Here is a 20,255-nt window from a genome sequence, read left to right on the forward strand (position 1 = left end):
AAGAGTGGAGAAGAAAAGTTTATGGGCCAGGAGGTGTCTCTGGGAAGCCAAGATCCTGCTCTTGCAAGCTCAAAAAGAACAGAGAAGAACCCTTAACTCTCCCATCCATCTAGACTCCATGTTGGGCCAAGATGTGAGGACCCCAGCTCAGGCACCCAATAATGGGGTTTATGTGCACTATGGGTTTAATACTGCTGCAGTTTGGGGTTTGTCTGTTCCTTTAGAAGCTTCTAGTTGTGTATGACAGAAATTTGGGTTTATTGGAGTGTTTCTCTTTTGCTTGTAATCCAAGCTAACAGCTGATGCTAGCTAGTGTTTACCATCCTTGATTTGTTCCTTACGCTCCATATACGCTGATTCCGTTGCTTCCCTCCTCAAGGCCGGGCATGGGAGAAAAACAGGAAAAGGTGTGATTCTTTGTGGACTTGCCAGCTGATTCTTTGGCATTTTTGGATTCTTGCTTGTGGACCAGGGGGATGAATGGTGACCTCTCTCCTGGGTCTCTGCCTCCAGCTCCTACCTCCCAGCACTTTTCCTGCCAGGTTCCCTCGGGGATTTCTTTCTGGGTTAGACCTGGTTCTGGGTGTTAGGGAAGGTCTTCTGCTCTCCTGTGGCTTCCTTATCTACAGCGGCCTGGATATTCCTGGCTGCCCGCAGGCCGGACTTGATGGCAGTGTCTATCCAGCCATGAGGCGTGCAGGTGTGCTCGCCTGCAAAGTGGATGCGGCCCTCGGGCTTGAAGAGCTCCTGTGAATAGTCAATAAATTGGTAGGGTGTGAACTCAGCAAAGGCGCCCAAAGTGAGGGGGTCCAGAGACCAGCGTTTGGCCGCAGAAGAGGGGCATATACGCCGCAGCTCGTCCTTGGGTATCTGGTGCACAGCCGCCAGGTCCTCCAGGACCACATCCACCATCTGCTCATGTGTTATGGAGGTGAAGAAGAGGGAGTCGTCATCCACAGTGTAGGAGGCCAGCAGGATGCTCTTGCCATTGGGGAAGCTGTGGCTGGGGTAGTAGATGTAGCGCGAGGGCCGGTCGGTGATAGAGTACCCACCCCGGATGCCATCCCTCTCCCAGAAGGGCTCCTCACAGGTCAGGATCACCTTGGTGGCACTGGTGTAATGCACCAAGCGGAGTGCTTCCCTCTTGTCTTGGGAGAGCGGTGGCTTAAAGGTGATGAGGCGTGTGGCCTTGGCTGAGGCCGTGATGATGACAAAGTCCGCAGTGAGGTGGTTCAGCACTGAGCCGGGCTTGCCCACCTGGTAGGAAACCCGGACCTTGGACCCATCCCTCACTACCGTCTCCACGCTGGCACCCAGGCGGATGGTTCCAGGCTTCAGGGTAGTGCTGAGGGCTTTGGGGAGCTGGTCGAAGCCACCAGTGATCTCAGAAAAGCTGCAGGGGGAAGGAGGAGGGCAGATGGTGAGTGTAGCTGCCCGAAGTCCATGTTGGATGCTTCATATATATCTCCTTAACTAGTCTCTGGGAGAGAGGGATCATTGCTTAATTTTATACTTTGGGAAACTGATACCTGATGGAGAGGAACTTTCCCAGAATGGCATACATAGCCTAGGCCCACAGCCCATGGATTCAGCTACCATAGTCCTGGATCCCAGGAGGAGCCCCACAGACTTGGGTGTGGATTCTGGCTCCAGCTTTCACCCATTATGTGAACTTGAGTAAATTATAGAACTCCTCTGAGCCTCAGCATCCTCGCCTGTAAAATGGGTCTGAATAATAGTACCAATCTTCCAGGTGATTCAATGGGACTGTTTGTGGAAAGTGTCGTTGTGCCTGGCACATAGTGCCTATTCAGGAACCGTAGTTCCATTTCTTTGCTCTGAGGGTTAGAGGAGGGGCAGATTCCAGCCCTGGTCCCAGTTGGCCTTACTTGTTACTTTGGGAGAAGATGACGCTACTCCGCAGGGACTCTAGGAGGGACTTATAGTATCCAGAATCCTCATTCATCACAGTTCCGATCATCTTTACTGCTCCTTCGCTCAGTTTTCCTTCCTTCACCAAGTAAGCCTGTGGGGAGGTGGAAGGTTCAGATGGGGGCACCCAGCATGTAGGAAGGGGCTTCAGCAGGGGTCTAGGGCAGGCGAGGGGCAGCACTGGACTCCAGGAAGGTGAAGTCTTTGGTGGTGGGATGAAAAGGTTCTGGTCATCAGGGGACAACCCTAGGGGCTAGGCTGGGCACAGACCCCCTCCACCCCTCTCCTGGGATTTATGTGCCTCACGTACCTTGGTGGAGTAAGAATCATAAAAGGACAGCAGTTGGCTGCAGTTGAAATTTTTCAATTTTTCTTTGAGCTGCAAAAGGGGAGAACGGGGAAGCAGCTTAGATTGAAGCCATAGAACCAGTGGGAGGACTCCGGCATTCTCTGGATGTCCCTTTAAAGGGGTGGGGGGACACAGAGATAGGGGATGGAAAGACCAGGGAAAGGATGCTTCCAAGATCTCCTAAATGTTCTTTTTTCCTCCCAAGTCTCCCCTTCATCGAAGGACATTTGGAGACTAAAATTTAAGGGGGAGACATTCACTGTAATTCAAGAAGCTTGATTCATTACCAAGGATTGGGTTATCTGGTGATTCCCTTTCCTTCCACTGTCACCATCAAGCAGTGAGCCATTGGCCCAACAGGGATGGGGAAAAGATGGCATGAGGCCTAGGACAGGGTGGCAGCATTCTTAGGGGACGTTAGAGGAGAGACCCATCACAAGAGTGCTAGATGGGACCAGGTCACTGGGTCTGTCCACTAACTTGCCAGGTGACCTTGGGCCAGAACTTGTTCTTTCCCAACCCTACTAGGAGTGAGGCAGGAGGCACCTGGGCAATGGACTGGTGGAAGAGCTTTGTAGGGCTTTTTCCCTCCTCTGTTGGGCTCAAGGAATAGCCCAGGATCTCTGGATGGTCCTGGACCTCCTTGCTGCGATGGCGTCGCCCGTTGATGAGGTACCAGGTGTTGCCATCATACTGTATGAACTTGTTCAGCTTCAGGCCAAGCTTCTTGATGTAGGTGTGAATCAACCTGAAGCAGAAACAGGGATGACATGGCACCTCTCCCAGTGGCAACTTGTTCCTGCTGTCCTCACTATGGAACCTATTTCCAGGGAAACCAGTTCCTTCATGTGCCAAGGAAGCTCAGTCTGTTTCCTAAACTCTAACCCTGCTTCCTCCTGTTGTGGTATTCATTCTCTTCCTTCTGTTTTTGCCCCCAAGGAAAATGGCAAGGACAGGGTTTACCCTTTCCCCAAAGAATGCCCTGTAAGAAATCCCCAAGTATGGGATTTAAGTAGAGACCAAGGCCTCTGGTTTCAGACAGTATTTGAAATCCCATCTTCCATTTTTAAGGAAGGTGAGGCCAAATCTAGTTTGGGTTAGTTCTTTTTGTTTTTGTTTTTGGTGGCATTTGGAGGCAAGTCTTGGGTTCAGTTTACACTTAAGGCAAAAAAGTCGTCCTGTCCCATGTATTCAGGTACGTGGGACACTAGGCAAAGGACCTCTTTTGTCTTAGAAACTTCAGAACCAGGGGCTGGATTCTGTTCCAGGAGCTAGTTAGAGCATAGGGGTCGAGCATATGTTTTTGGGCCAGTTGCCTCCTTGATTTTGAAGAGGAGCTCTGTCACTTTCTCCTAGGAGAAGCTTGGGTGAGTCACTTAATATCTCTGAGCCTAGTTTCTTGATTTGTAACTGGGGAAGATAAGAGGATCGGATGGAATAATGCACCTGTGGCATTCAGCAGGGCACTTGGCACATAGAGGTGCTCAAAAAATGCAACTGATGGGATTATTAATTATTATTAGTTTGTAGCCTAATGGAGTATAATTGACAATGTAAGAAGCTGTCCATATTCAAAGTATACAATTTGATGAATTAATGGTAACTATTATTATTAGTTTGGGACCTACCACTTTCTGGGCTCTGAGACTCAGTCTTCCCTGTCAAATGGGAGACCGGTGTTTGTCCCAACTTGCATGATTGAACCACAGGAGACAGCGGATCTGAGAAGCTCTGACACGGTGGCCCAGGGCCCCTCACCTCACCGCCCTCACCTCCCCCCTTTCCACCACCTAATTCTCTTGCTTACCTTTTGCCCATTCCTTCCCTGGGACTTACCTGTGGGACTCTGGGATTCGCATGGGCCCTAGTTCATGGTACCAGCCCTCCTCCTTGTTCCTGATTGTGCTAACTCGACCCCCGATGCGGTTGCTGGATTCCAGGATGGTTACCTGGGGTCCAAAGAACATGCTGTTGTTCCCAGCATCATGCTTTCCCTTCTCCCACCCTGTACACCCATCTTCTTGCCATAGGCTCTAGTCTGGAATTCCCAGCAGTGGGTTCCCTGAATGTGCAGGATAACCAGAAGGAGGCTGGCAAGGTCCTGAGTAATGTAAGTGGGGCAGAATGCACTGTGGGGGTGGGGGACTGAGTGCCTCTTAAACTTTTCTTGTTAGTGTAACTTTTCTCCACTTTTGTTCCCATGAGAACATAAGTGAAGTTAGGGTCAAGTCTCAGGAGTTGTGAGGAACGTAACTAAGAGACCCAGCCAGTTATGAGCAGCTATCTAAGAATTGGCTGTATCTTCTCTTTTTTTTTTCTTTTTCCCACCCAAGAAAGCAAACCAGAGGCAAAGGATTGAAGCCCTCCAAGATCTGCTCACCTGGTGACCAGCATCCTGTAGGGCCTTGGCCGCCACTAGGCCTGACATGCCAGCTCCCACTACTACCACGCGCTTGGGCAGCGGGGAGGTGTGGAGCCCCTTCTGCGCCGTGACAAGGATGGACTCATATTCGGGGTCCTGAAAGCACTTGAACAGGTCCTCCAAGAAGCCAAGGCAGCTGGAAGTAGCCATCAAGAGCCCCAGGATCAGGATTCCTGTGGTAGAGAGGGGAATTGAGGGCTGCCTTTCTGGGACTCAGGCTCTGTGTCCTGCCCTACCCAGGATGAGCTTGGCTGTGTGAATGAGGGGGTGGGGTGGTGAGGTCAGGCAGTATATGTCAAATGTGTGGTTGTAAACATGTCTATTTCTGGTTGTGTCTATGTGGTGGCAATTGTGTTGTGTGGGGTACGGATGTATGGGTGAGCCGTGCTGGTGTTAGCTGTATGATGGTAGATGTGAATGCTGTGTTCATGTATGTGCACGTGATTGGAAACTCATGAATGTGTACAGGGTCATCTCTGACTATGAATATGCCTGCTTTTGCTGGTGAGTGTGTGTATGTGAACCTGTCTGTGATCTAAGTTGCAGTAATTGTGAATTTGTGATTGTTGCCCTATAAGACTGTGGATCATCTGTGATTTCATGGAAGAAGGTGTGTCTGTGGCGTGGTGTGGGCACCTGAGCAGATGTATGGATGAATCTGTATGGGACAGTGAGGTGGGTGTGTGTGGCCTGGGTCTGAAGAGTGCGCGTGACATGTGTGCATTTGCTGGAGTTTGAGAGGGAATGTGGTTGCTGGTGTTCTTGTGTGTGATTCTGTGAGTGTGTTTGAGTGTGAGGCTGGGTGGCAGAGCCGGAGGGTGTCTGTTCTTTGAGAATGTGTGCATTTGTGAGAGGATGGGTGTGTGGAAGCTGGAGAATGTGAGGCAAGCTTCTCTTTAGGGGGAATTGTGGCCAGTTTCTCAGTGGCATCACCAGTGCCCCATGGGATCTTGGCAGGCCCACTGCTCTTCTCCAGCCTCACGGTATTTTTTCAAATCCCTCCAGCTTTCCTACTGTGCAGCCAAGACAGGAAACCATAGTTAATATGTAACGTGCAACAAGTCCAGAGTGACGTGGTTTTCGTCTCCACAATTAACTGCTCTGGTGCACAGAGAATTCACCTGGGAGTCTGTAACAAGAGCCTGTGTGGTTTCCTGGGTGTCACTTGCTCTGAGTTGTGATGCACTGTACCCCCTTGCACTAGCCCTAGGATTTTTGGGTGTGTGAGAACCCCCTTTGTCCAGCCTTTGTCCATGCTGGACACAGGAGGCACACAGAAGGAAAGAGATCTTCAGGGGCCTCCCCTGAAGAGGGGCAGGAGACCCAGCGGGCTCCCAGTGCAGGCCCTTCCAAATCCCAGGAGAGCCTTCTGCTGGGGTGACTCCTCGGAAAAGAAGAGAGGGTGACCACACACTGTTGCAGAGATTCCCCAACCCTCACCCACTCTCCCCACCTTCCAGGCTTACCTCAACCTCCCAAATCTATTCTAACCTGACAAACTCTCCCATCTCCCTGAGCTACCACCATTCGTGTCTCAGGCCCCATTCTCCTTCTCCCTGAATGGGCCCAACCCCTAGACTCATTATCCAGACCTGTAACCATTCTCTTGACTCACTTTCAACACCTGGACCTATGTGCAACCCTTGATCTAGCCCTGTCCTGTCTCAGTCCATATGGCTCCATGCCCAGACTCCTCCTCTGGTCCATCTTCACCCCCTCCCTCCATCTAGTTCCTTGCCTTGTTTCAGCATCCAACATTCAACCCTCAGATGCCTCACTCTCAGACTTCGAGGGAGCACCACACTTACCCCTCATCTTGGTCATGGCCGTGCAGCTCCTACTGAGTCTGGGGCAGCTCTTCCTCTCCTTATGAAGAGCCAGCTCTACTCCAGGAGTGGCTGGCCACGTCCCACCAGCCTGCCCCCAGGGCTGGGCCAAGCAGAGAAGCCCTGCCCTCATGGTGAAAAGACCAGGATGACTCAGCCCCATACCTGGCCTCATCTTCCTCCTGGACTGTCTTGCTTCTGAGGGAAAACCCCTTCTCCCAGATCAGCCCCCAGCTCCTGGGTACCAGTGGGGAGGTGGCATTGTGGGAGCCTTGGGCCATCCCAAGCCTGCTGGAACAATCTTCCAGGAAATGAGTGAGGATTGAGGCTAATGTGTCTGGGTTTCTTTGGAAGGCCAGTGTCCGGGATCCTCGCCCAGGTCAGAGCACCCAACTGCTCCTACCAGAGAATGTCTGGTCCTACTACTGTCCCACTGTGAGCCTTCTGTTCCACTGTACATCTGTCCAAGGTCGGGATTCTGGCCAGGAGCTCCCATGGAGGACCTGCCCTTCCTGCCCTTCTCAGGGTCTCCTCCAGCAGGCTGGGCAGACATCTTGGCTGAGGAGTGTTTCATTTTTCCCCCTCTTCCTCTAGATCTTCTGGGGTTTCCATAGACACAAGCAGGCTTCTCTGGCACTGGAATTCCTTCTCCTGGGGAATCAGGCCAGCTGGCTGTGACACCAAGACTAGCTCTTTGTTCTTTCTGTATATGGTGCGAGTGGAGACAGTCTGGCTGGTGAGAGAAGTGGACAGGAAACATGCACCAATCTAGCAGCATGGGGCTGGGGAGGAGGGCAGGTAGGAGCACTCAGTATCAGGGATACAGGATTCAGATACTGGGAACCACAGGTGGCATAGGGGAAAGGACAGCAGCAATGGAGTCCAACAGAACTGGTTTCAAATCCTGTTTTAGTATATCAATGCTGTGTGTCTTAGGGTATAAGGCTTATATCTGTCTGAGCCTGGGTTTCTTTATCTGTAAAATGATGCTGTAACATTTTCTTTATAGGGTACCTCAGGATTATACAAGATAATGTTTGTGAAGAGCCTGGTGTAGCACCTTACACTCTATAGGCATTTAAACTGGCTTCCTTTTTCTTTTGTGAAGATAGGGTCTGATTTGATACCAGATCATACACAATCATAATATCTTTCTTTTTTTTTTAAAGATTTTATTTATTCATTTGACACACAGAGATCACAAGTAGGCAGAGAGGCAGGCAGAGAGAGAGGAAGGGAAGCAGGCTCCCTGCTGAGCAGAGAGCCTGATGTGGGGCTCAATCCTAGGACCCTGAGATCATGACCTGAGCCGAAGGCAGAGGACTTAACCCACTGAGCCACCCAGGTGCCCTCATATCTTTCAAATGGAGGTTATTCCTTTACCACAAGGTGGCTGGAAGAACCAAAGAAAATAACACATGGAGGTTACAGTATGAACAGCTGGGTTTTAGGCACAGGTCAAGGACTCTCTCTGCTTCTGTTTATTTTTTTATTTTTATTTTTTTAAAGAAGTAAAATTGCGTATTTATTTACAGATAATAGGAACTAAGTATATAAAATTCTGTAGACTCAACCATTTTTTATTTTTATTTTGTTCATTTTTTTAAAAGAAAATTTATTTTTATTCCATTCCCATTTTAATTTTTATAATAACTTTATTGAGATATAATTCACATACCTTACATTTCTTCCATTGAAAGTGAGTAATTCAGTCGTTTTTAGTGTCTTTACAGAGTTGTGCTACTATCACCATGATCAATCTTTTTTCAAGATTTTATTTATTTATTAGAGAGAGAGAGAGCACAAGTAGGCAGAATAGCAGGGAGAGGGAGAAGCAGGCTCCCCACCATGATCAATTTTAAAACATTTTCAAGATTCCAGAAAGAACGATGGTACCTGTTAACCATCACTGCCCATTCTCCTTGTCCTCCCAGCCCTAGGCAACTACTATTCTGCTTTCTGTCTTGATGGATTTGCCTGTTCTGGACATTTTCTACAAATGGTATCATACAATATGAAGTAATCTGTGACTGGCTCCTTTTGCTTGTATAATGTATTCAAGATTTACCCATGTTGTAACATGCATCAGTACTTCATTCCTTTTAATGACCAAATAATATTCCATTTGTGACTGAATAATATTTCATTTACACCATAAAGTTGATCCATGTTTCAGTTGATGGCCATTTGGGTTTTTCCCACTTCTTGCCTGCTATAAACAATGCTGCTCTAAAATTCTTTTATAAGACTTTATGTGGACATAGAGTTTCATTTCTCTTAAGTATATATATTTGGAATGGAATTGTTGGGTTACATGTTAACTCTATGTTTAACCTTTTGATGGATTGCCGGACTGGTTTACAAAGAGGCTGCACCATTTTATTTTCCCACTAGTAGCAAGTGAGAGCTCCAGTTTCTCCCCATCTTTGACAACACCTGTTACTATCTGCTTTTGATTATAGCCATCCTAGTGGGTATGGAGTGATATCTCATTGTATTTTTGATTTGTATTCCCTTCATGATTAATGATGTTAAACATCTTTTCATGTGCATAATGAACATTTGTGTATTTTCTTTGGAGAAATGTGTATTCAGATCTTTTGCCTATTTTTACATCTGATTATTTGTCTCTCTATTATGGGGCAGTTCTTTATATACTCCAGATACAAGTCTCTTACCAGACAGATGCACATGTATTTGTAAATGTTTTCTCCCATTCTATAGGTTTTCATTTTCTTTCTTTCTTTTTTTTGGAAAAGGCTTTTATTTATTTATTTATTTATTAAAGATTTTATTTATTTGACAGAGAGAGATCACAAGTGGGCAGAGAGGCAAGCAGAGAGAGAGAGAGAGGAGGAAGCAGGCTCCCCGCAGAGCAGAGAGCCCGATGTGGGACTCGATCCCAGGACCCTGAGATCAAGACTTGAGCTGAAGGCAGAGGCTTAACCCACTGAGCCACCCAGGTACCCCCGGAAAAGGGTTTTATTTATTTATTTGAGAGAGAGAGCAAGAGTGTGGACACAAGTGGGGGAAAAGGGACAAGCAGACTCCCCACTGAGCATACAGCCCAACATGGGGCTCGATCCTAGGGCCCTGAGATCATGACTGGAGCTGAAGTTGGATGCTTAACCAACTGACCCACCCAGGTGCCCCAGGTTTCACTTTCTTGATGATGTTTTCTTGAAGCATGGAATTTTAAAATTTTGATGAGACTCGCGTTATCTATTTTTCCTTTTATTGCTTGTGCTTTGAATATCATATATAAAATCCTATTGCCAAATCCAGGGTTATGAAGATTTACCCTTATATTTTCTCCTAATGGCTTTTTATTTTTCAATTTTTAAATTAAAAAAAGATTTCATTTATTTATTTGAGAGACTGAGTGAGAGAGTACAGGAACAGGGTCAGAGGTATAGGGAGAAGCAGAGTCCCCCAGCGCCAGGCTTGATCCTAGGACTCTGGGATCATGACCCAAGCTGAAGGCAGATGCTTAACCAACTGAGCCACCCAGGCACCCCTCTTAATGTTTTTTTTTTTTTAATTTTAAACTCTTATATTTTGGTCATCGGTCCATTTTGAGTTGTTTTTTTTTATATGGTGTGAGGTAGGGGTCCAAGTTCATTCTTTTGCATGAGACTATCAGTTGTCCCAGCACCATTTGTTGGAAAGACTTGTCTTTCCCCTATTGAATGATTTTGGCATTCTTGTTGAAAAGCAGTTGAGCATGGACATGTGGTTTTATTTCTGGACTCTCCTACTGTCTTGATGAACATTCTATAGTAAGTTTTTAAATTGGGAAGTGAGTCTTCCTACCTTATTTTTCTTTTTGAAAATTGTTTTGGTTATTCCAAGTCCCTTGAATTTCCATATGGATGTTAGAAGCAGCTTGTCAAATTCTATGAAGAAGTCAGCTGGGATTCTGATAGGGATTGCATTGAATTTATAGATCAATTTGAGAGGTATTGCCATTTTAACAATATTATTTTCAATCCATAAACCAGGGTATTTTTCCATTTATTTAGATAGTATTTACTTATTCCAACAATGTTTTATAGTTTTCAGAGTATTATTTTTGTACTTTTGTTTTTAAAGAACTTTTTCTTATGAGGTGCAGTTCATACAACATAAAAGTAACTATTCTAAAGTGTACAATTCAGGGGCACATTAACAATGTATTCATAACACATTCACAGTATTGTACAACTGACACTTCTATCAAAAGTTCCAGGCATTTTCATCATCCCAAAGGACGACCTTGTACCCATTAAGCAGCCACTCCCCATTCCTCCATCCCTGCATTTCCTGACCACCAGCAGTTTTCTTTCTTTGTGGATTTATCTATTTTGGATATTTCATATAAATGGAATGTGACTTTTTGTGTTTGTCTTCTTTTACTTAACATACTGTTTCAGAGGTTCATCCACATATAGCATGTATCTGTGTGTACTTCCTTACTTTTAATAGCTGCACAATATTCTATTGTATATGTACACCATATTGTGTTGATCCATTCGTCGTTTAAAGGACATTTAGGATGTTTCCACCATTTCACTATTGTGGATAGTGCTGCTATGTACATTTGTTTAACAATTATTTGAGCACTTATTTTCAGTTATTTTGGCTATTCTAGCAGTTCCCTAGGGCTGCCATAACAGATTAGCACCTGAGAAACTTAATTCTCTCACATTTATAGAAGCTACAAGTTCTCAATCACAGCGGTTGCCTAGGTCATGCTCTTTGGGCACTTCCCTTAGTGCTCTAGGGAAAGAATCTTTCTTGCCTCCCCCAGCTTTTGGTGACTCTAGGTGTTCTTATGTTTGGGGCTGCCTACCACCAGTCTCTGCCTTCACATGGTCTTCCTCTTTTATGTCTAAGTGTCTCAAATCTCTCTTTGCCTTCTCTTATAAGGACATCACTGGATTTAGGTCCCATCCTAAACCAGGATGATTTCCTCTCAAAAATCTTTAACTTGATTGCATCTGAACAGACCTTTTTCCCAAATAAGGTCACATTTACAGGTTCCAAAGGTTAAGACTTGGACATTGCTTTTGGGGGGCCACTCTTTAGCTCACTACTGTCTACCTTTTGCCCCCCCCCCCAGATTCATGTCTGCCTCACGTCCAAACATATTTGGCCTCAAGTCCCTCAAAGTTTTGATACCTGACGGTATCATCTTAATCCAAGATCTCGTCTAAATATTGTCAACTCAAAGTCCCAAATGTGGTTTTCTGAATCATCTAGATCTGGTATGGGGAAGACTCTGGGTATGATCCATTGTAGGACAAAATTCCTTTCCATGGTGGACATGGGAACCTGAAAAACCAGTTACATGCTTTCAAATGCAATGGTGGAAAGACAAAGAGTAAACATCCTGTTTAAAGAAGTAGAATGTGGAAGAAATAAAGGTGTCACAGGTGTCAAGCAAGTTTGAGATCCAGTACAGCAAATTCCATTAGGTTTCAAGGCTGGAAAAAATGTTTTATGGCTTGATGCTCTGCTCTCCTGCCTCACTGCTCCACCCTTTGGGCCTGTAGCTCTGCCTTCTGCTTCTGCTTTCCTCTCTACAACTGCCCTTGGAGGTGTTCTTTCTTTTCCTGAAGAGGAGCAAATGTTTGAAGACAGCAAAGCGTTCAGCAGAGAGAGGAGAGAACAAGTTCCACAACTGAGCCAGGTGCACACCATCTTTAAGAAGTAGACTCTGCAAAGGAGATTGAGAAGGGGAACTGGAGAGGTAGGAGGAATACAGGAAGTGAGCGGTCCATGTCCAGGAATCCAAATGAAGAAAGTGTTTCAAGGAAGGAGTGATCAGTTGTATAAGTGCTGTCAATGGGAATGATGACCAAGAATTGGTTTAAAAACAGGAGAAGAGAGTTGGGGAGATTGGAGGGGGAGACGAACCATGAGAGACTGTGGACTCTGAGAAACAAACTGAGGGTTTTGGAGGGGAGGAGGATGGGGGAATGGGTAAGCCTGGTAGTGGATATTAAGGAGGGCATGTATTGCATGGAGCACTGGGTGTGGTGCATAAACAATGAATCTTGAAACACTGAAAAAATAAAATAAAAATAAAAACAGGGGGCTGATTACAGTGGATTCATAAGAGAAAGATAGGAGGAAATTGGGATAGTGAGTAGATCAGCTTTTTTGAGGAAATTTGCTGTAAAGGACAGCAGAAAAATAGGTAGGTAGTTGCAGGATGAAGTGGAATCAGAAGAGGTTTTTTTTGTTTGCTTTTGTTTTTGTTTTGTTTTGAATAAACCCAATTACAAAGATAGTATAAAGAGTTCTCATATACGCCATACCCTGTTTCCCCTGTTATCAGCATCTTATGTTATTATGGTACATTTGTTGCAATTAATGAACCAACATCAATGTATCACTATTAACTGGTCTATATTTAGATTTCCTTATTTTTACTGTCCTCCCCAAAATGTCCTTTCTCTTTTCCAAGATCAGCCAGGATACCACCACTTCTAGTTGTCCTGTCTCTTCAGGCTCCTCCAAATCCTAACTTACAGAACACAGCTGGGTGTAGGACAGCATGCTGTAATTAAATATTTCAGCACCAAAATGTATAAATGTTCAAACCAGGTTAGGTCAGATCAATCTGTTCCAGGTTTTGCCTCTAAATAAGTTATGAAAGAAATTGGTTTTCAGAGTTTTGTTGTTGTTTTTAGAATTGAGGAGGAGGGACTTTAGACTTTGCTATTTGTGATTTTTGTACTTATATTCATTTGGGGGTTAGTCAATGAGTTTCTCTTCTTGTGTTGCCCTTACTTAGTTTTGGTGTCAAGGGTAAATTTGATTCATAAAATGCATTGGGCAACTGTCTCTCTCTCCACTCTTTGAAACGGAGTGATAGGGATTTGATTAAACTTCCCCACTTGATGACTATCTTGGGGGAGCAGCACTAAGGGCATAGAATATAATCTGAAGATGGGTTAAATTGGTGATGAGATTAAGAAGCCTTTAGTTTTGAGTGAAACCCAAGACAAGATAAGGTTCTGCAGCAAGTCCAGACTGCCATGCAAGCTGCTCTGCGATTTGAACCATATGGTCCAGCAGATCTCGTGGAGCTCAAAGTCAGCAGCAGATAGGGATGTTGTTTGGGGCCTCTGACAGGCCACTAAAGGTGAATCACAACACAGACTCTGAGGATTTTGGAGTAAAGCTTTGATACCCTCTGAGGATAACTACTCTCTTTTTGAAAAACAGCCTTTGGCTTGCTATTGGGCTCTCATAGAGACTGAAGTCTTGACCATGAACCACCAAATGAGCTTGTCATCTAAATTCCCACTGTGAACTTGGTCTTGTTGTCTGACTTACCAAGTCCAACGTTGTCATGCACAGTAATATCACACCATCAAATAGAAGTGAAATGTGTGCAACTGGACTCCAGCAATCCCTGAAGGTACAAGTAATTTGCACGAGAAAGTGGCCCAAATGCCTGTGGTCTCGTGGGGGTCCCCTGTGATTAACTGATGAGGAAGAGAAAACTCAGGCCCAGTTTACAGATGGGTCTGCATGATGAACAGGCACCATCTGGAAGTGGGCAGCTGTACTACTTTCTGGGTCCTTTCTGGGACACCCCTGAAGGCCCACGGTGGAAAGAAATCCTCCTACGTGGTAGAACATCAAGCCGGGTACTTGGTTGTTCATTTCATCTGGAAGGAAAAATGGCCAGAGGTAAGAATCTATATTAATTAGTGGACTTTAGCCAGTGGGTTGGCTAGATGGCTGGGGACTTGGACTTGGATGAAAATTGGAGAGACCAGGTCTGAGGATAGTCCTCTTCCAGCTAACAAAGAATGTGATGATTTTGCGTTCCATATGAATGCTCACCAAAGGGTGTCCCCAGCAGAAGATTCTATTTCTTTCTTTCTTGATTTCTTTCTTTCTTGATTTCTTTCTTTCTTTCTTCCTTCCTTCCTTTCTTTCTTTTTTTCTTTCTTTCTTTATTTATTTAGATTTTATTTATTTATTTTCAGAGAGAGACACAGAGAGAACACAAGTAGGGGGAGAGGCAGAGGGAGAAGCAGGTTCCCTGCTGAGCAGAGAGCCCTATGATGCAGAGATCCTAGGACCCTGGGATCATGACCTGAGCCAAAGGCAGAAACTTAACTGACTGAGCCACCCAGGCGCCCCAGAACTGGATTTTAATAATCAAGTGGATAGAACAATCTGTTCTATCTATAAGTCAGCCTCTTTCCCCAGCCACCACAATCACTGCTTAATGGGTTCATGAACAAAGTGGCCATGGTAGCAAAGAGGAAGGATAGGCATGGGCTTAGTGACTTGGACTTTGACTCACCAAGGCTGACCTGGGTGCATGTCTTCCTTCCTTTCTTTCTAGGGAGTTGGTTGTTAAACATTTAACATTATACCACTTGTTAGTACCTACACTGTCAGTTAGTGGCTCTCAGACATTGTTCATATTATAAATCTCCATGACTCAGTTTCCTGATCTGCAAAATGATGAAGATTACACCATCTATTTCATAAGAATGTTTTGAATATTAAATGAGTTACTGTAAGTAAAGGATTTAGAAGAGTGCCAGTCACTCAGGAAGCAATACCTCATAAGGGCTGGCTGTGACTACTATCATTACCATGATCAGTATCACTGTCTTTGCTGTTACTATTATTCTATCCCTGTAGCTTGTCTGGGTGGCTGCCATTGACTCACACAAGATTCATAGCCTTGGGGGGATACAGACACCCAGGAGTCAAGATGCTGAGGGGATGCATGGTTGGGTCACTGCGAGTGATTCATTATTGCTGGTCAGAGGGACAGCTCGTTCTTCCAATTTCTCAGAGAGCAGAGCAGGGAAGGAAGCTTGGAGATGATGGAATGGACCCATGGCCAAGAGGCAGGAGGTCTGGGTTCTAGTCTCCTCCACTAAGTCACGTAGGCCCATGACTTTCCGTCTCCGGGCTTAATTTTCCTGGCTGTGGAAGAGGAGTGGGGAGCTGGGCATGCTGACCTTGAAGGCCCCTTCTGACCTCAGCAGTGAAGTGACCAAAACCACTATCAATGCCTACTTGAGGACTTGGCCTGTGACAAGTGCCCAGCAAGTGTCTGTCACCATTGTTCTCATCATCTGTAAAATGAGGACCATAACACCTTCCTCACGGGAGTGCTTAGAGGACCTGGTGATAAAAAACATGTGAGGGCGCCTGGGTGGCTCACTGGGTTGAGGCCTCTGCTTTCAGCGCAGGTCATCTTAGAGTCCTGGGATCGAGCCCCACATCGGGCTATCTGCTCGGCGGGGAGCCTGCTTCCCCTCCTCTGTCTCTGCCTGCCTCTCTGGCTACTTGTGATCTCTGTTTGTCAAATAAATAAGTAAAATCTTTAAAAAAAACAACACATGTGAAGTGCTCTATAAACTGTAAAGTGCTATGAGCCTGTCCCAAAGCACCAATAAGATAATCTTGATCATTAGAATCATCACCACCTCCTACTATCTGTTCAGCTTCTCTCCTAGACACAAACCCAGAAAACTTTCTGGGTCACCTGTCTTAGCAAATGAGGGCCAATTCCCACAGGGTCCCTCCCAGAGGTGTTCTCCTCCTGGGGCCAATTAGACAGCCCAGGTGGTTAGCACTGTGGGCCCCAGCCCTCCCCTTCTCAAGAGCCCACCCTCTGCTCTTTGAGGCCTGCGGGCCCCTGGGTCCAGAATCAAGCATCTGGAGTACAATCTTCTCTCTCATGCCAACCCCTGGCTGACCTCTCCCCCACTAGCGACTGCAACCAGCTCTGGGGACAGCAGGCAGGATTTCAGTTAGAGGTCCTGTATAGCCATCAGTCCAGATTGGAGCACTGAAGCATGTGATATTGTGGACACAGCCTCAGCCCAGGAGGCAGGCACCAGGATTCCGGTGCTGGCTGTTCCATTGTTTAGCTGTGTGGTTTTGGCCAAATCCTTTGGCTCTTTCTGGCCATGTTTCATTTTCTGGGAAACAGAGGGTAGACTATGCTTGGCAGTCTTTAAGTAATTCCATCATGGAAAACTCAGGGTGTCCCGAGTTTCATCCTGTTTATGACCCTAGATTGCTTCTGACCTGGGGCAAGTCAGTGTACCTGCCTGGGCCTCAGTTTTTCTCCTCCATTTAGTGAGAAGGTGGGCACCGGCATGGATACCTCTTCACATCTGAGGTGAGGGTACAAGACAAGTACTTCAGGGCCTTGGGTCCGAGCAAGGGGTGCTTATCGTTTGCATCATGGTTCTGAGAAAGAGAATTGAATGAGGCATGTGTTTATCATCCTGAGTTCTTCACCCAAACTCGGTCCTCCCCTGAATCTGTGAGCTCATCAGGAGGGGCTGGGAGAAGTGGGGGGATGTGGTTGGGGTACAGGGGAAGACTACCCCAGGGCAGTCCCCTGAGAGTGTAGCTGAGGCTGAGGAAGAGCTGGGGGTTGGAGAGAGGTTTGGGATCACAGTTCCCCTCACCCCACCCCTCCCAAGGAACCACAAAGCAAATTCCATGCTCCTAGCCCAAGGAAAGCTCCTTTCAGGGGCACGCAATAGAGCAAGCTCCAGAGATGCCACGCAGGAACGAATGTGTCCCCTCCCTGCCAGTTGTCACTTGAGGCAGGGGGAGTGTGAGGGGAGATCAGGAAGTAGATACAGGGATGAGATTAACCTGCTTCTTCTATGCTAAACCCTGGGCTCCAACACACACACACAGACACACACACACACGCACCCGCACCATCTCTTACCATCTGTTGATTTGCATCGTAACAGAGTGGGAGAGGGAAGTGTTCCTTATTTTAGAGACTTGTGAACTCAGCTTGTCTCATCTGAGGCAGCCCTGGACACTGCCCCAGTGTTCCTCTGCTTCTCAGCCATGTGACCTTTGGCAAGTTCCCTACTGTTTCTTCACCTGTACATCCCTGTCCCCTGAGGCTGAAGTGGTGCCCATGCAAACTAAGCTTGGGGGGATTTTGTCCTTTGCTTCCACTGGGGCCTGGGAGGCGCTTCTACTTGCTGAACAGCCAAATGGCAGAGCCAGCCTGCTACATGGTCTGCATCAGAAGGCCTCGACCATGGGTCTGAGGAGGCTGACAAAGGTCCAGACAGAAGGGAGGGAAGGGCCAGGGGCTATGCCAGACTGTCTGGGAGCCTCTGTTGGGGGCTGGGGCGGGGGAAAGACTGGAGATGGTGGGCTGTGCCTCTCCTGGATGAGGCTGCTCCTCCAGGGCTCTCCTGACTCCTACCAATGCCTCCAGCATTAGATTATCCTGAGATATCTAGATTATTAGGACTCAGGACTAGAAGCAGTGGTGTGCTGGTAAATGTGTAATTATCATTCCTGGAAGGGAGAGAGGGGTTCTGATTTGTATCGTTTGTGGATTTCTATGGTATTAATAACCCATCATGGCCAATTTCAAGCTAAAAACATGATGTCACTGCACCCAGAGGTGGGAGGAAATGCACAGAATTACCTCATTATGGAGTATTTCCATCATACAGATCCAGCACATGCAAACAACTTCTAGAACATGGAGAACGCTAAAATGTAGAATAATTAAGGTATGAAGAGTTTTGAGCACTTTTTGGTCTTTTTTTTTCATTTTGTAAGCTGATTTTTTGCTCCAAACTATTGAGCTATAATTGACAAATGACATTGCATAAGTCTCAGGTATACAAATGTGATGATTTGATGCAGGTATATATTGTAAAATGTTCACCGCTATAAAGTTAGTTAACACATCCTCATCTCATGTAATTACCATTTTGTTGTTGTCATGAGAACGTTATAGCTGTACTCTCATAGCAACTTCCAAGCGTACAGTACAGTAGTGCTAACTGTAGTCACACACTGTGCATTAGGTCCCTGGAACCTGAAAGTTTGTACCTCTTAACCAGCCTCTCCATCTCCGCCACCCCGCTGGGTCTGGCAACCATTCTTGTTTCCGAGCTTGATGTTTTTAGTGTTCCACAAATAAGTGAGATCATACAGTATTTGTCTTTGCCTGATTTATTACACTTAGCATAATAACCTCAAGGTCCATTGCCATTTGTGTTGGTGTCATTTGCTTATCCTTGTTTACATAGATTGACTTTAATAATGGCTTTGTTTGGTAACCATCTGATGACATTTCTGAACATTCAAATGGGCTCTGTGGCCTGTGGCTGGTGGGGGAGGTGATCAGAGCCCAACCTCCTCATTCTGAATAGATGGGGAATGGAGGCCCAGACAGAAGGCAGGTGTGAGAACTCATAGTCATGGAAGAAGCATGGCCAGGACTCATGCCTGGGCTTTCAACACATTATCAAAATATTTAATTCTCCCAGCCACTGTAGAAGGTTGGGAATATTAAGAAATTATTATCATTTTACAGAGGAGAAAGCTGAGGCAGGCTAACAGGAAGTTTAAGAGAACAGGCACAAGAACTTGATAGATCCTGCTTTGAGTTCTGGTTCTGTACTCATAAGATGTGAGCCCTTGGGCAAGTTCCTTACTCCTCTGGACCTCAGCTTCCTTATATGCAAATGAGACTGCTCCATTTCCTTTCCAGATACTATTTGCCAGGACTGGCTCAAGACCTGGCATAGGGTAGGTGCTTCATGGTCAACTCTTTAATTATCATCGGAGAGGCTGAGTAACTTGTCCAAGGTATTTGACTGGTGGGGAATTGGGGGAGGATTGTGATTTGTCCCAGGTGGTTCAGTAGGCAATAGAGATGTGACTCAAACATGGTCTAATTGACAAGTTGGGGGAACAGGGTTTGGGAAGTAAGAGGCAAATGAGAATGAGGCCTTCCTAAAGTTCTTAACATTTCCTCAAGTTGACCAGGTCCAACCCCTTCTCCTCTGGCTGAGCATATCCTCCAAAAGGCTGGAAAAGGAAAGTCAGGTTACCACCCTCCCCCACCCCCCGCCCCAACCTGGGTGTTGTTTGCTTTTGCTTTGTCCCCAAAGGCCTCTTCCTTGTAACGTTCTTGTTAATGTTCAGAGAATACCATTTGCCATCCTCACCAGGGACAGGGATGGTGGCGGCAAGAGACAGAGGGATGGCCCTTCTTCAGGTCTCCTAGGAGAGCCTGGTGAGGAGCAGGTCCATAAAGCCTCAGCAGCTTGGTCCACTGAGGGGAGCCTGAGATAGCCAAAACTCCCTTTTCCTGTGCCCCAGGACCATACAGGCAAGGCCTTCAGGAGCCAGAGCTGCCGGGCCAGGTGCAGACAGCTGCACAATGGAGAGAAGGCAGGGGGTTCAGCCTCCAACCTCTCAGAAGTCTCATGCTTTTCTGGAGACTAGGTTGTCTGGAATCCTGATACACTGGACTCAACTGCCCAGGTGTGCTCCTGTTAAGTCTTTTCCTCAAGTTCAAGTGAAAGCCTCTCTATGACTTGTTTCTGTGGCTATCTGAGGGGTGGGATGGTCACTGGGCTTGGGGCTGTGGTCAGGATCCAGGCATGTATAGGGCCTAGGAATCAGAAGTAACCCAGTCCCCTAGTCCCTGGGTCTTCTCTGGACCTCCAACACCCCCTGGCCCTGTTTCCTTATGTCCTAGTGTTCTTACCTCACCACTTCACACTTCAATCCCTGCCATTCCTTTCTTCTTCCTAGACCCCCTTCTTTCACTCATTTATTTAATAAATATTTATTCATAGTTCCCCTGTGTTAAGCCACTTTCTAAGGGCTAGAAACAGAGAAATGAATCATATAATTTCCTAAGCTTAAGGATCTCCCAGTCTACCTGAGAGCTATATCCATG

General features: G+C 46.3%; 1 protein-coding gene across 1 annotated transcript; it reads right to left on the reverse strand.

The window, feature by feature from the left end:
- Positions 1–315: 315 nt before the first annotated feature.
- Positions 316–6,542, reverse strand: LOC116879101 (L-amino-acid oxidase-like). Its single transcript, XM_032877031.1, has 7 exons — positions 6,512–6,542; positions 4,662–4,876; positions 4,118–4,230; positions 2,828–3,029; positions 2,243–2,311; positions 1,890–2,026; positions 316–1,393 (listed from the first exon to the last, which is right to left on the reverse strand). The coding sequence occupies exons 1-7, from the start codon at positions 6,525–6,527 to the stop codon at positions 568–570; spliced, it is 1,578 nt and encodes a 525-aa protein (XP_032732922.1). The 5' UTR covers positions 6,528–6,542; the 3' UTR covers positions 316–567.
- Positions 6,543–20,255: the final 13,713 nt, after the last annotated feature.

The sequence above is a fragment of the Lontra canadensis genome, unplaced genomic scaffold, assembly GCF_010015895.1.
Source record: "Lontra canadensis isolate GAN:19392208 unplaced genomic scaffold, GSC_riverotter_1.0 scaffold60, whole genome shotgun sequence".
Taxonomy (NCBI): Eukaryota; Metazoa; Chordata; class Mammalia; order Carnivora; family Mustelidae; genus Lontra; species Lontra canadensis.